The 16,698-nt window shown below is 39.0% G+C and overlaps 3 protein-coding genes across 3 annotated transcripts; 2 read left to right on the top strand and 1 right to left on the bottom strand.

Annotated features, from left to right (window-relative positions):
* Positions 1 to 228: 228 nt before the first annotated feature.
* LOC110787525 (pectinesterase) lies at positions 229 to 5,336 on the top strand. Its single transcript, XM_021992159.2, has 2 exons — positions 229 to 1,405; positions 4,406 to 5,336. Exons 1-2 carry the CDS (start codon positions 421 to 423, stop codon positions 5,083 to 5,085), a joined length of 1,665 nt encoding a protein of 554 aa, XP_021847851.2. The 5' UTR covers positions 229 to 420; the 3' UTR covers positions 5,086 to 5,336.
* Positions 5,337 to 6,618: 1,282 nt separating this feature from the next.
* On the top strand, positions 6,619 to 8,451 carry LOC110787540 (uncharacterized). The gene is made up of 2 exons (XM_021992173.2): positions 6,619 to 6,723; positions 6,811 to 8,451. Exons 1-2 carry the CDS (start codon positions 6,619 to 6,621, stop codon positions 8,449 to 8,451), a joined length of 1,746 nt encoding a protein of 581 aa, XP_021847865.2.
* A 3,949-nt stretch (positions 8,452 to 12,400) lies between these two features.
* On the bottom strand, positions 12,401 to 13,146 carry LOC110787526 (auxin-binding protein ABP19a-like). Its single transcript, XM_021992160.2, has one exon. The coding sequence runs from the start codon at positions 13,124 to 13,126 to the stop codon at positions 12,494 to 12,496; it is 633 nt and encodes a 210-aa protein (XP_021847852.1). The 5' UTR covers positions 13,127 to 13,146; the 3' UTR covers positions 12,401 to 12,493.
* Positions 13,147 to 16,698: the final 3,552 nt, after the last annotated feature.

Raw genomic sequence — 16,698 nt, 5'->3', positions numbered from 1 at the left:
AAAAAGGAACGCCATAAATGGGAACTGGACACGTATTTAGAAACGGAGGGAGTAGCGTTTTTCGTAATTAGGCTTGTCGTGTCATATCCTCATATGCAATTAAAAACTAAAGTTAACAAACTTTGCAAACCATAGATTATGACAAATTCACAAGATTCTCCCGCAAAGGTACACGTCATCATGAACACTATTACAAATTACAATCCCTTTCATTTGTGCTCTACGCCTCTACCTAGTTCGCTTTCTTATTTCACATGGAAGACCATTTCCACAAACAATAACAATCCTTTCGACATTTCTCTAACCACAAAATTACAAATCTCTGACCTTCTATAAATACATAGACTCATTTACAAATTTGAGAGGGGGGGAAAAAAAATTACATAAAATTATTAAACTGTCTTATTGACTTATTAGTTCATGAGATTTCTCGAACATTATAATCGCGTTTTCTTCATGGAAAAGATCTTAGTTTTATCATTTTCCCTATTGCTTTCTTCAATTCATTGTCTTCCTAGTACACTAAATACACAATACCTTAACATATGTGACCAAACTCCGTACCCACAAATATGCAACTCGCTTATCATATCAGATGTCCTACCAACATCATCCTTGCGAGAAACCACCTTAGTAATTCGCAATACTGCCTTAAAGGTAACCCTAGATCATGCCCGAAAAGTCCATGGAGTGATGTCATCGGTGGACTTTAGTTCATTCGAAGATCATCAAGCCAAAGTTGCATGGGAAGATTGTTTAGAGCTTTACAAGGATACCATACATGAATTGAACCACACAATCATATCATCATCCTCAAGAAGTTCTATAACAAAACATGATATTCAAACTTACTTGAGTGCAGCTAATACCAACCTTGAGACATGCAAAAATGGGTTTAACGATCTTAACGTCACTATAAAAAATCAAGAGTTGTTTGGTTTTGCTTTGAATAATTTCACACAATTGCTTACTAATACACTTGCAATAAACGGGGCCATCTCAAAAAGTAGTACCATACCGTTCAAACCGTACACAGGTGGTGGTGGTGGTGGTGGTGGTGGTCGGCGATTATTGGCCAGTGGATTTCCGTCATGGATATCCAAGCATGATCATAAGTTACTTTATTCGTCCATGTCCACCGCAAAATTAGCGGACCTAGTGGTGGCTAAGGATGGTAGTGGTAATTATAAGACTATATCGGAGGCTGTAGCTGCTGCGAAACACTTAAGAAATAGGATTAGGAGATTTATCATATACGTAAAAGCTGGTATTTATAAAGAGAACGTTGTGATTACAAACAAGATGGTGAATTTGATGTTAATTGGAGATGGAATTGATGTTACAATTGTGAGTGCCAACAAGAATGTTTACGATGGTTGCACCACCTTTCGATCTGCCACTTTTGGTAAGTTTTATTATTATTATTATGAAAATCCTAAAATATTACTCCATCCGTTTCTTTTTTTCCTTTACGTTTGACCCTTTACACATTTATTAATGACTAATTAATGTGCATTGAATTTTTTTTTATTTAAACAAGAAAAAATACGTTTATTTATAATGTTTTCACGTTATCAAAATTCTAATATTGGGAAAATAAAAAAAATTTAATTCCCAATAGAGAAGTGTGAGAGACTAAATGACCAATGAATTTAATTGGTTAAAATAATCATTTGACACAAATTTTGATAAAATATTAAAATATTTATGTGATAATATAAAAGGAAATATAAAGAATATTTTGGGACACCAAAAAAAGAAAAAACGTAAAGAATAAAAAGAAACGAAAGGAGTATATATGATTTAATTCCAGCTCCAAGTTCGAATTAAGCTACCCCGTATTCCGTAGTACGGAGTATATAAGAAACCAAACGATAGAAATTCCAGCAAAAAAATGACCATAGGAGTGTTCTTACGTGTAATATGTGTCATACTAGCTATAGAACACCCCTTATTCAAATACCATAGTCATGTCATACTCCGTATCATTTACTCAATTAATGAAGTGAATCAACACATATTCTGTACGTAGTAAGAACATATTACTGAGTACTACCTCCGTTTTAAAAAGATCTTTACAGTTACTATTTGCACGGACTCCGGTGCAATGTTTGACTGTTAATATATCGAATTTCGTATGAAAAAATTTATAAAAAATTGATATTTATAAAATACATTTAGAGATGAATTTAATAAGATATCTCATGATAATTTTTTATAGATGTAATAGTGAGAATTTATGGTCAAAGTTTTGATTTTTAGACACATTTTTCAAAGCGTAAAGATCTTTTTGAAACAGAGGTAGTACTACGTATTAAGGATGACAAAAACTGTATAGTATGTATTGTATTGTCTGAACTTAAAACCGTTAACAATAAGAATTGAAATAACGAAGTTTATACTTCGTAGTACTCCGTATATTCTTACCTTCACGATCTATTAGTTTTACTTTATCGATCTCCATTCAAATATGCTTAAATTAGATTGAATTTTGTTTATCCGTATTTTTAATTTGTATTAACAATTTTCTTTTTCCGCTGTTATTTGTAAGACAATTTAAATTTTGTTAAAATAAAATTTGTAACTTTATGGTTTCGAATATTAAAGGCCGTACAAATCAAGTAGATAAACAAGTTGTCTAAAATAAAAAGATCCAACAAGCCTAACTCACTATCTCTCACCGTAAAAATATACTCCGTATATGCATGCAATATATTCGTAGTAATAGTTTCGTTTGGAACATCGTCTAGGTCACACACTTCACTGTTACATGATTATTTTAGTCATCATAGACTTAATCTGTAGCTTGCATAAATGTTTTTGCTAAGTTTAAGCAAGCAAGAAAACATGATTTTGACTTGAAAACTCCATGCAATAAGAAACAATATCATCATAGAATACAAATTGACTACTGAACTGCCGAGTATTTGGAACTTTCCAAGTACATCCTCAATTGATAAAATTACTTTACTTTGCCCAATTGTTTAAAACCCATATAATTAGTTGTGACTAGACTTGATGGAACTCGTTGTTTTTTCACATGGAAAAAGAGCTACTCTATATGATGTCATTTTCTCTTATTTTAGCTATACCTCACAAACAAACAGACAAATTTATCAAAAATAACCTTATTATATTGTGTTTTTTTGCAAAAAATCACCTTATAGAAATTTAATATTATAAGATATTATCTTTTCCCGAATTATGAACGTTGAATTAAAATCCGGGATTGACTTTACCATATGCATCTCACGTACAATTCTTTTACCTCTTTCCCGTGACATGCACCTATTAAAGTCAACCAGCAAATTTAATTTGAATTAATGTTCATAATCCAACCAAAGGTAGTATCTTTCAACATAAAGTTTTTATAAGGTAGTTAATTACAATATCTTTTAGATAAGGTAGTTTCTCACAAAAACACAATTTTATAAGGTATTTTTTGACAAATTTGTCGATTTATGTTTTTGCGACCTACCTAGTAATACTATGCAAGGAGTATTTCTTAGTATGTTACAAATATGTTGCATGGACACAGATACCCATATCAGACAAAGATATGTGTTTAAGTGTCCGACACGACTATTTTGTAAAAGAAAAATATAATTTTGATCCAAAATAAATTGTTAAAGGTCCATATTCAAGCCCGAGTGTTGAGAATTAGTCGGGTCTCAAGTCAGGTCCGGGTACTAAATATACTACAAATTACTCACAAAATATTAAACAATTAACTACATTTTTAAAAAAAGTCATAGAGTATATAAAAAAATATGGTACGTACTTGGTAGTTAATATTTTTATACAACTATTAAAAACGCTTTACTACTCATAAAGTCATATTTTCGGAATTATGTAGTACTACCTCCGTTTTATTAAGTTTTTTACGCTATGAAAAATGTGTCTAAAAATCAAAATTTTGACTATAAATTCTCACTATTATATTTATAAAAAACTATCATTAGATATCTTGTTAGATTCGTCTCAAAATATATTTTATAAATATCAAATTTTCATAATTTTTTGCCATATAGATTTGAATATATTAACGGTCAAACATTGCACGGGAGTCCGTGCAAATAGTAGGTGTAAAGATCTGTTTGAACGAAGGCAGTAGTAACGTAGATATTCACTCCGCAATACTTTTGGAATGAAATTTTTTGCGAGGTATTTGTATTATATTGTACTACATATGAAGTACTTCGTATTAGTTATTACTTGTATGTTTTTGGTGTGAATATTGCATTTGTCATTAATTGGTTAGCTTTTGTTGGCGGTGACACACCATCCTCCAAAATTCCAAATCCTTGATCCCCCATTGGTGACTAGTGTCCACCCCGTATTACACAAACAAGAAGTTCTAGCTAGGAAGATTAATTAGTATTGGTCTGTTGTAAATGCAATGCAGCTATTTCAGGGAACGGGTTCATAGCATTTGAAAACACAGCCGGACCACAAAAGCACCAAGCAGTTGCCCTCCGATCCGGATCCGACTTCTCCATCTTTTACCGTTGCAGCTTTAAAGGATATCAAGACACCCTCTACGTCTACTCCAAGCGTCAATTCTACAAAGAATGCGACATTTATGGTACCGTAGATTTCATCTTTGGTAACGCCGCTGCTGTTATTCAGAACTGCAATATATATGCAAGGAGACCCATGACCAACCAAAAGAACACCATCACAGCCCAAGGAAGATCCGACCCGAATGAGAACACGGGAATCGTGATCCATGATTCGATTATTGAGGCTGCCTCGGACCTTAAGTTAATCCAAGGTTCGTGTCAGACCTTCTTAGGAAGGCCTTGGAAGATGTACTCAAGGACTGTTATTATGAAGTCGAATATTGATGGATTTGTGGATAGAGCTGGGTGGACTCCGTGGGACGGGGAATTTGCAGTGAAGACTCTTTATTATGCGGAGTATATGAACAATGGTGCCGGGGCGGGTACTTGGGGCCGTGTAAAGTGGCCCGGATACCATGTCATAACAAGCCCAATTGAAGCTGGAAAGTTTACCGTTGGGAATTTTGTGGGTGGGGATAAGTGGATTCCTGCCACTGGAGTGCCATTCACATCTGGCTTGTGAATTGTGAATATTATTAACACTCCAATATTATTTGGTAGTTGTAATTAAAGTATGGTATGTAAAGGCACAAGTTCATATGGGCATACTTGGTGTATTATCTATCACTCGTTCGTTGTTCTTGTTGTAAATAACACTAATACTTGGTGTACTGCTTATGCAACGAACATGATGCGTGTTACATAGCTTGTCAAGTATCGTTTTTCAACTTATTGGAATAAGGAGTTGCCTCCACAGAAAAGGAAGAGTTTGGACCCAAGAAAAATGCTCTATTGCCAATATTATTCACTTCTATAGTTTATGTACGGGTGTGCTACCAGCATGTCAGTAGCACCCTCACCCAGGTAGGATCTACAGACAAATAATCCTACCAGCAGTCATAATTCTTACCAGCTTCCCAGGAAGGCTGGTAGGAAGAAGGCACGTGACCAATCAAAGAGTCAACGGGTCGCTATCAACCGGGTAGGACCCATACTTATCCGTACACCCGACCCACGCCTATATATATGGAACTCATTTATTACGAAAGGTGCGCAATCACAATCATTTCACTTAACCTTAAACACATATATATCCCATACCATATCTGACTTAGGCATCGGAAGGGGATCCTCGAATCACCTCCGAGGCTAGTTCACCATTGTTATCTGTGCAGGAACTCATCTGGATAACATCACCTCACAACCCACAAGACCTCTCCAACCGTTCCCAATCCATACCGGAACAATTGGCGCTAGAAGGAGAGGACTTCCCAGCCTTGTAAAATCAGCCACCATGGATACCTCTGCAACCAGCATCAAAAAGTCTAAAAAGAATGCCAACCTTTCACAATCAGCAATAATCACCCCGGTTATAAAAACAACAACAATCAACCCACCTGTCCAAACCAGCCAAGTCACACCACTTGCCAATCCTCCCTCACAAACACTCAAATCCAAAATTAGCATCCCCCAAAGTTTTGAAAATCCGAATGAGGTGCTCATAGAAGATGAGACGTCTTTGGAAGAAAGGGCACAGAATTCTCCATCCCCCCCCCCCCCACATATCCAGAGCAATCTCTCGGCATTATCCCAAAGGTTTACACCACAACAGCTTTTCACGGCTTCGGCGGTCATGAAGGCTGAATTATCCTCAGGGAGGACGAAAGGAAATCAGATTGTGGCAACCGGTACCCATCCAAGTATGACGCCCGTTAGAAATCTCTATGAAACTCTAGAGCATGAAATAGTGCTACCAGTACAACCAGAACCAATACTTGTCTGCAGTGAACCTACTGGCAGAAGGAAAAGGCATAGTTCTCGACACAGAGAAAGATCAACCAGGCGCCGAGAGTCGGCATCCGAGTAGGAAGGGTCGGTTCCAGCTGACAGGGAACCGACACCGTTTCGAGAGGAATACATCGTGCAATCTCCACAACCTGGGTGGAACAGATACGAGGGGTACATACCTCATCAAGAATCGATGAGACGAATCATACATCCCAAAGATCCCCCCCTGTGTAGGGGTATTCTGGAGCAACCCATGCAAAAATTAAAAATGCCGACATGCAAGTATAACGGAACCACATACCCTAAAAATAACTCCACTGCTTTCGAACAGCGTATGATGTTGTATTCTGACTCAGACGCCATGTGGTGCAAAGTTTTCCAAACCACCTTATCAGGGGTAGCAGCTGATTGGTATAAGAAGTTGTCGGCATGATCAATATTTAGCTTCCGACAAATACAGGAGGATTTCGTAAGGCGGTTCATTAGCAAGGTTGAACGAAAGAAAACATCCGGAGAGTTGATGTCAATCTCGCAAAGGCCGAAGGAGCCACTGAGAGAGTACCTGACTTGGTTCAACAATGAATCCATTACCATACCTGACTTACAGCAGGAAATAACACTTTTAGCTCTGCTGAGGGGAATGCAGGAGTGCGAGTTCAAGAGGTACTTGGGAAGAAAATCGTTCACTTCACTGGGGGAGGCTTTGAGGAAAGCTAATGAATACATCAGAAGTGATGAATTGATGCTGATATCACATCCCACGATAGGAGGTCAGGCAGTACAATCAGCCAGAAAAGATCATGTTCCCACACAACAACAAAATTTCCGAAAAGAAAGCGGTAGAAAAGAGGGTTATCATCAGAGAGGAGGCTATCAGGCCAGACAGTCGGTAGGAGCATATCAGGTGTATACTCCGCTCAACACCGCTAGAGCAGCTATTTACGCTGTAAGCAAATCAGCAGCATGGAGAAAGCCGTTACCACTGAATACTCCAGGTAACAATAAGAATTTTTGTGCTTTCCATAACGATCACGGTCATTACACAGAGCACTGCAAAGAGTTGAAAGATAACATCGAAGAGTTGGTGAGGAAGGGATACCTATCCCAGTACAGGGCCCGGCAGGAGGGCCACGGAGGCCATAGTAGGCAAGGCAACTCACACCACCATGCCCCCTATGTACCTACCCAGCCGGGATATCCACAAGCCGCTGGTTGGATCGAACAAGCACCACCACTCCGACAAGAAACCCGATCGCTACCAGAAACGAGTAAAGAGGGGGCTGACAGAAGAAAAAGACCCACTATTTGGGTGATCTCAGGAGGGCCCGTACATGGAGGTACGATCAGTGGGGCAGTAAAAAGTTTAGAGGAGCATCGACACCTGGTGAGTTACCATAGTACAAGAAAATGGTCGGAACCACCCCCCTTACCGGTCATTACTTTCACTTCGGAGGATTGTCGCGGCATCATATACCCCCATGATGACCCGTTGGTACTGGAGCTAGAAATAGCAAACTTTCCAGTCAAGAGATGCCTGATTGATGGGGGCAGTTCTGCAAATATCATATTCTGGGAGGCTTTCACCCAGTTGAGCATCGACCATGGAGAGTTATCCAGGGTGAACTACCCCGTTATCGGATTTTCCGGAGCTAGCGTCTACCCCGAAGGCAGTATCCGTCTGCCAGTGCAGGTGGATAGAGGAATATCAGCTAGGGATTTGATGGTTGATTTCTTGGTAATTAAGGTACCGGCTGCATACAATGTGATAATTTGTCGACCGTTTATCCACGACGACGCGCAGGCAGTGGTGTCTACATATCACTTGACTATGATATACCTCTCGAATCTGGAAAGAACTGAAATAGTACATGGCAGCCAAGAAACTGCCAGATCATGCTATGTGACAGCTATAAAAGCACCCGGAAGGATGGTGTTGGAAACCAACCTAGCTCGAGAGGCCAACATACCGGCTAAGAGACAAAGAGGAGATCTCAGTATGGAAAATTTTGATGAAAGGCCTGCCGGCATCCCAAGGCCGGCGACAGATGGAGACACACGAGAAATTGAGTTAGTAGAAGGAGTTCCGGAAAGAACAGTTTGAATAGGTGTTGACATGGAAATAGATCAGCAGGTCAATCTTATCGGCCTATTGCGAGAACACGCGGATGTATTCGCCTTCTCAGCGAACGAAATGCCCCGCATCTGCCCTGACATAATAGTACATCGCTTGAATGTTGACAAGTCAATCAGGCCGGTAAAACAAAAGAAGCGAAATTTCTCTAACAAAAAAAACATGCCAATAAAAGAAGAGGTGGAGAAACTGCTGGATGCAGGGTTTATAGAAGCTTGTGATTACCCCGAATGGTTGGCCAACATGGTCATGGTAAAGAAGCATAACAGCAGTTGGCGAATGTGTGTAGATTTCACCAACCTGAATGGAGCATGTCCCAAAGATTGCTATCCGTTGCCACGGATATATAGGCTGGTAGACTCGACCAGTGGCCATGCTTTGTTGAGTTTCCTAGATGCTTTCTCAGGGTATCATCAAATCAGTTTGTGCAAGACCGAGAGAAAGAAGGCTGCTTTCATTACGGATACAGGGGTTTACAGGTACAAAGCTATGCCGTTTGGGTTGAAAAACGCAGGAGCCACTTACCAGAAGCTGGTGGACAGGGTATTTGCTTCCCAGAAAGGGAGAAACATAGAAGTGTACGTGGATGATTCAATAGTAAAAAGCCCGTTAGCCAGCGATCACATTGACGATTTGAGAGAAACCTTTGAAACACTGAGGAAGTTCAGGATGAAGTTAAACCCAAAGAAGTGTGTATTCGGAGTCCGGTCAGGAAAGTTTTTAGGCTTCCTTGTAAGTGAAAGGGGAATCGATGCTAACCCAGATAAGGTAGAAGCAATCATGAGTCTTCCAGAGCCTGGTTGCATAAAAGACGTGCAAAAGCTGACAGGGAGAATGGCCGTATTGACTCGGTTCATTAGCAAATCAGCAGATAAGTCACTGCCTTTCTTCAACGTACTAAAGCGAAACAAAAAATTCAAGTGGGGAGAAACAGAGAAAGCAGCTTTTGTGGCTGTAAAACGGCACCTGCAAGCCTTACCCACGATAGCACGACCAGAAGAAGGAGACACTTTGCATCTATACATATCTGCTTCTCAGCATACGATAACAGCGGTGCTAATCGTAGAAAAGGAAAGATCCCAAATACCGGTTTACTTTGTCAGCCATATATTGCAATCAGCAGAAAAACGATATTCCTTGATAGAAAAGTTGGGGTTGGCGGTGTTGACTGCGGCCAGAAAACTAAGACCTTATTTCGATGCACATGGAATTGAAGTCCTCACAAACTACCCGCTGGAAAAAGCAATGCAAAAAATGGACATGTCGGGTAGACTCTTAAAATGGGCGATTGAACTGTCAGAGTTCCACATGGAATATCGGCCCAGAACGACTATAAAAGCCCAAGCACTGTCTGATTTCATAGTCGAAACATCCTATCAGGAGGAAGAATTGGAAGAAGGAAAATGGGAGGTGGCAGTAGACGACTCTGTTACCAAATCAGGAGCAGGAGCTGGGGCAATAATTATTTCACCAGAAGGAGACCAGATCGAGTATGCTATTAAGTTCTCTTTCCAAGCATCAAACAATGAGGCAGAATACGAGGCCGCAATTGCTGAGATACAAATTTGCATGGCGGCTGGTGCTCATAGGGTCATATTGACAACCGACTCACAATTAGTAGCCAACCAGTTCTCAGGAGAATACGAAACAAAAGAGGAATCTATGAAACGATACGCCGAAAAGCTAAAACAATCAGTAGCACAACTGGAGAGTTTCGAAATAAGGTAAGTACCCCGATCGGAGAATATTTTGGCAGACTCCTTGTCAAAACTGGCTAGTTCAAGTGCGTTGAACAAATCGGTGATGATCGAGGACATGCATCGGAGGAGTACGGAGGCAGTAAGTAAGGAAGTCATGGTAATCACAAACATACCTAAATGGTATGACACCATGTGGGCGTATAAGAGGGATGGAACGTTACCAATAGAAAAGATGGAGGCGAGGAAACTGGTAAGGAACTCATGTTGGTTCATAATCATCAAAGGTCAACTCTACAAACGGGGTTTTAGCTTACCTTTGTTAAGATGCATATCAGCATACGAGTCCGCTCGGCTGATAGAAGAAATGCATGAGGGAACCTGCGGAAATCACTTAGGAGGAAAAGCCTTGCACTGGTATGCCAGCGGCAAGGATACTACTGGCCAACCATGCTAACAGATGCAAAAGAATACCTCAAAAAATGCGAAAATGCCAAATGTTCTCGGCGGCCTACCAGCAAGGGCTGCACCGCGACCACAGTCCAAACATTGAAAACCACCAGCCATGTCAGACGTACCGGCAGTATGAGTTGTAGCAAAAACTGGTTTGGGAGCAATACCAACAGCCCAACCACCGGTAGAACGAGCAGCCGGTTCACAAATAGTAAGGGGTCTAGGAGCTGGTAGAGAACTTAGATTTTTCGTTTTCTTGACAGGAGACTCGCTCACAGGCTCCTCCCGTATCAAACCCCGTTTTTTGTTGGCTTTGGTTGCGTAGGTAGAGAGAGTAGAAAAAACACCCTTCGGATTGGGAGGGTTGTTAGTAGTGGGACGACCGTCTTTTCCTAAGCAGAGAAGGTTGAAATCGGGGGTATGCAGACCTGGCAAGAAAGACAAGAAAGACAAGAAACACATCAAAAGCTGACAAACAAAACAGAAGCAACGAAAACGGCAACTCTAAATACTATAAAAGGGGGGATATAGCTATCAGCCCCACGTCCATGCCAAGAGTATGGGTGTGGCACAAGCCGACTGCAGATAACGGCCCATTTGCCAAAATGTACTTGGCAGGAGGCAGCCAATACTTAGGAACGGTCACAGCCTTCTGCAGACCGGTGTCAACATGCAAGCAGGACACAAACTGATGCGCCCGTTTCTCCCTAAATCCCAGCTCCTGACCAGGATAATGGTTCATATGAGGACGGGGCAGATGAAAACGGGTCCGAATCGGAAAGTCTGATGGCACTTTCAACCAGTAAAACTTTTTCTCCCAGTCTCTGCAGCTCGACAATTTGGGATTAACAGTCATCTTGCTCGCCTTGGTGTAAAAGGACCACCATCCCGACTTCTTTTTATACTTCTTCAACCAAATCAGCCGCCGAAATAAGTTGATGGTTTGAGGCCATTGCTTAAAAGATAACAACCAGGTAAAGGCAACCACATTCCTCACAACCTAGGGTGTTACCTGCGCCAAACAAACTTTTCAAGCCCAGAACACTTTCACCAGAAAAGGATGCAGAGGAAATCGGAGGCCAAAGTCGAAATGATGAGCGTATACGCCGATATGATCAGGTGGGAAATCCAAAATCACACTACCCTCCTTAGGGACTACAATGCGGTAGCCTTTAGGAAGCTTCAGGTACTCTTTCGCCGAGCGAGGATGGTTATCTTTGATGGCCTTATCGCGAAAGTTTTTGGCTATCTTAACCTGGCCAACCACGCTACCAGCAGGAGGAGGACATTCAACCCTAAACTTCTCCTCCTCCAAGTCAGAATCCGGCTCCACATCCAAATCTCCTTCCCTCACAACCTGCTCGCACAGGGACAACACATCCTCACCATCGGACCACAATCGGCCAATATCGTCATCAGACTCCAAAATCGAGTCCCCTGCTTCATCATCCTCTTCCCCACCAAACCCAGCAGAATCGGTAGACCCCACATCATCATTAGCACGACTGCTCACCTCACCAACCTCCATTTGACGACTCCCGCCGGCCACATTCTCTAAATGGGCACCCTTAACGGCATCCTGGTTAAAATACACAACAACATTATTTCAGTTTAATTCAGTTTAGTCCAATTTCCATAAATTTAGTTCAATTTAATTTAGTTTAGAGAATTTCAATCCAGCACAACAGAGCCTATGTAAAACGTAATTTGTATAATAATAATCCGCATACTCAAAATGGACTAAAAAAGTTTTAGAACAAACTTATGCATTGAACTTTTTATATTTTTATTAATAGATGAAATACAACTTGTGTTATTGCACACGTTTAATAATAGCTAGCTAGCATACACCTAGACTTTTTTTAATTGGAGCCCCCAAATATTTTTTTCAAGTCAAGGATTTGCTTAGCATCCAACAAAGTGACCTTCTGAATAATATCCGTGGGTAAATTGTTGGCTGCTATAGATGTTGTAACAACCCGTATGCCAGGATTTGCACCGTTAAAGGTAGCCGTTGCAATGGCCGGAGTATTGCCGGTGTTAACGGAGAAATGGTATGATCCTTGTGGTATGATCATAATATCTCCCTTCTTCATGTTTTTATAATATGGCTTGTTATCTGACCCTATAAAACCGGAAACCATGGTTCCCTCAACCATAAAGATAAGTTCCGTAACTCGATGTGAGTGTAGCGGGACAACTCCGCCTACACCAATGTCTGCTCGGAGCATGGAAATCCCTTGACCGTTCAAAGCCGGGAACGTGACATCAAATGCTTCATTTATCCCAACTTTGAAAATATTTGATGTGTTACCTGCAACAGAAAGACCAGAATAAACAAAATCATCGACAGTAAGCTTAGCAGGATTCTTACAAGGGTATCCTGCTGGTCCAACTGGAAAACTTAAATCCGCCACGCAAAAATCAACGACATTGGTGGCAGATGATAGAGAAATAAAGAGGAAAAACACAAAGGAAACTTTTAGTACGTCCATGATTTGGATGAAAGTTTTGAAATGAGAGTTGGATGTGCTAGGGTAGTGTACTTTGTGCTCCTTTATATACTACCGGAAGTCAGCAAAGAATTTTGCTTTGCCAAAATTAGAGTATCATGCAACCATACAATCACACATTCACACTTGATCTTTTGTAAAATAACTTTTTATACATTGGTGTTTCTGGATTCTCATTGCCAAACTGAATATATTTTCAAGATTATTTCTTACCTTTTTTTTAAGATATTGCATCAAAAAATAATGCAAATATTTTATGATGCAAAAAAATTGATTTGTTTTAAGATCATTTCATATCATGATCCTTTTCAGATCACTTGAGATTATTTTCAAAAAAAAATTGAGAGTATGCCTTATAAAGAACCTGCAATTTTATTGCATAGAATCACTAATATATATGGTGTGGAATCAATTGAAAAAGTAATTATTATACGAAAGGAACTGATATTGACAATCAAGGAATAAAACAATTTTGATTTGTAGAAAAATTATGCAATATTTTTACTATGTAAATAAGGTTGTCAACAAAAAGAAGGAAACAAATATTTCTTATACAAATCATAAATATTTTTTTAAAATAAAAAATTATATTATTTAATTTGTAAATTAAAATATTAAGATTCACAAATTCTTATTTACATGGGGTGTACGATAAATATTGTACACTGAAGTTAAAGTTGACGTAAAATGCTTAAATGTCACCCTTGTATATGTAAAAGTTATCTACCTTTTAGTAATAAAAAATTTCATTTAAATAAAAAAACATTTATTCAAAATCACTAATAATTTATAAAATTAATCATTTAACACTTTAAAATGTTTATCTAATAACTTTTTTTAATAATATAAAAGTTAGAGAAAACTGAGTAAAAGTCAGAGAAAACTGGATTAAAGTTATGTTGGTGCACAATAAATTTATTATACAACTTGTGCACGCAAGACCTTTTGATTAAGATTTTCCCACCTAAACATATAATGTCATCATTTTGACACGAGTCGTAAGGTACGACCTTTATCGACCACGATCAATATTATCTTTAGAAAGCCTAAGCTTATCTACGACCTTAGCTTTATGTTAGCTGGCTCATTTCACCGTTTTGGTTATATTCTTAGTATTACATAATTTATTAAAAATAAAGTTGAACTAATATCTAAAATGTGAGATTTAATCTGATGTATATCATGGATTTCATGCGCCAATACACACAATCAGTGGCGGAGCCACATAGGTGCAAGGGGGACAGGGGGTCCATCGACCCCCCCAAAGAAAAATTGAAATAAAAAACTTATAGCTGAGATTTAAGATACTTGTCATAAGATAAAACAGATCTCTTAGGTGATACTTAAAGACATCAGCTCCGCCCATAAGACACAACTGGATACGCCACTGTGATGTGCCAAGTACACAACTGGTCTCTTAGATTTTTGAATTCACTAGCTGGGCCTTTAAGTATTGTATCACCTTATATTATTATTTATTTACAAACATTTACATAAGGCGGTCTTACAAGAAAGACCACCTCGTTGTCATATAAGTTAAGCAATGAAAGCAATTAGTTAAGCATTGAAACTAATTAGTTAAACACTGAAAATATTTAGTTAAATACTAGAACTAGTTAGTTATGCACTAAAACTAATTAATTAAACAATAAAATCAATTAGTTAAGTAATCAAAGTGGTCTTTCCGGTAAGGCGGTCTTACATAAAAGTTGTCGTTATTTTTTTGGCTCGGTAATATATTGTGTGTTGTGGAAGATCACCAGATACAATACTCTAATAATCCTGGATACGCCACTGCCGACACCCCAAAAAAAATTCTGGATCCGCCACTGCACATAATGACGTTCATCTTAAGAGAGTAATAAAATAATATAAGGTCTAGTACGATGCTAAGAAGTGTACAAAATATTTAAAAACGAAACGAACAATTTTATTTCAAAAATAGAACAAAAGCCAGGCAATATTACTACATATGAATGATATGATAGATATGAACTTATCAAGTACACATTGTTACGAAAAGGAAGAAGGTGCCTGAACCCAGAAAGGTGTGACTCCTGAAATTATCAAAGATGGATCAAAGTAGTCCTCGATCTTTTGATCCAAGGTTAAATCATATACGTCCATCTTCAAGTGGCCACGAAAATCATCGACATAATAAATGCAATTAGGCTTACAACAATAAGGAGATTCAAATGTGGCCACAGAAAAGGAAGAGTTAGGGACCAACGAACAAGGCTCGACCCCCTAAACTCTTGAGTCTTGACCTCTTTAGTTTCCCCATTATCAACATTCACTTCCCAAACTCTGAAGCAAGTGTAGTTCCGAAATACTTGCAGTAACACCCCATCTGATTCCACCCTGACAGTCTGCGGATTCTCTGAGGGCCAAGTCGTTTGCTTACACACAGATCGGACTGTCGTATCCAACCCATTGGTTGCAACCATTCATGATCTTCCACTCGAATCAACCACATAGAATTCGCCTTTATAATAACTGATATCATTTAGTTTCTCTAAATGTGGGAGATTCTTTATCACTATCCACTCCTTACTCCTGCTATTCCAGAAGCCGGCACTGCAAACATCACCGCATACGCTGATGAAAATAATGCCAAGAGTGTAATGAGAATTGAATCAGCTCAAGTTGGGGTTTCTGAAATAGCAAATTTTGCGGTGTCGAATAGGTATGCACATTGTACAAGTTTTTCCAAATGTATTTCTTCTAAGAATAGGAATACGAATACGAATTCTCTCTTTCGAAAATGGGTGCAGTAGTGAAATATCCTTATTCAATACACTAGTCTCTTGTACAAAAGTTAGCCACCCATGTGAACAACTCATTTGTTTCCAGTAATTGTCATCGTCTAAACTCGGCAAGACCACCGGCCTCGTCGTCGTTTGATTACAGAGCTTGTAAAGCTGGGCCTTCGAGTTTGAGTTTAAGCGATAGGATTCAGGAACCATCAGCCAAGGGGTGTGCTTTGATGCTGCATATCTAGCACTTAGTTTCATCACCCTTCTCCATTGGCATTGGGTGCAAACTTTACCAAACGTCTTGAAATCCGACTCAAATTCAATATGATGCTCACCTATCTTTGTTATCAGTTCTAAAGGCAATTTCGTATAACTCACTGTTTTCTCCATCATCAACTTCTATGTACACTGCAATCAGAATTTTTCAAAATCAACCACCTTGTTAGAAATGACCTTTTATAAGCTTTTTTGTATGGGAGAGGACCTTATATAAACAAAGTGGTAAAATGAGACCTTAAACTAATTTTTTTTTTTGTTGACTAGGACCTTTAGTCGATTTATGGGAGTTGACCCAACTTTTCGACATTGACTTTGACACGTGCCTCCCACTGACATTAAAAAGGCTTAAAAAATTACATTTTTTTTTTTCCAATTCCCTCCAATTATTGAAAAAAAATAAATTCATTTCATTTTTTCTCATGTTCTCACTTCAATTTGTTGTCACCAATTGTGATTAATACCAATACGAATCAGGTATGATGTTTTGCCCTCTCAAATTCCTCCCCAAATTTTCTAATT

Source organism: Spinacia oleracea, chromosome 6, assembly GCF_020520425.1.
Source record: "Spinacia oleracea cultivar Varoflay chromosome 6, BTI_SOV_V1, whole genome shotgun sequence".
NCBI classification, from domain to species: Eukaryota; Viridiplantae; Streptophyta; class Magnoliopsida; order Caryophyllales; family Amaranthaceae; genus Spinacia; species Spinacia oleracea.
This window is presented reverse-complemented; position numbering and strand designations above follow the sequence as displayed.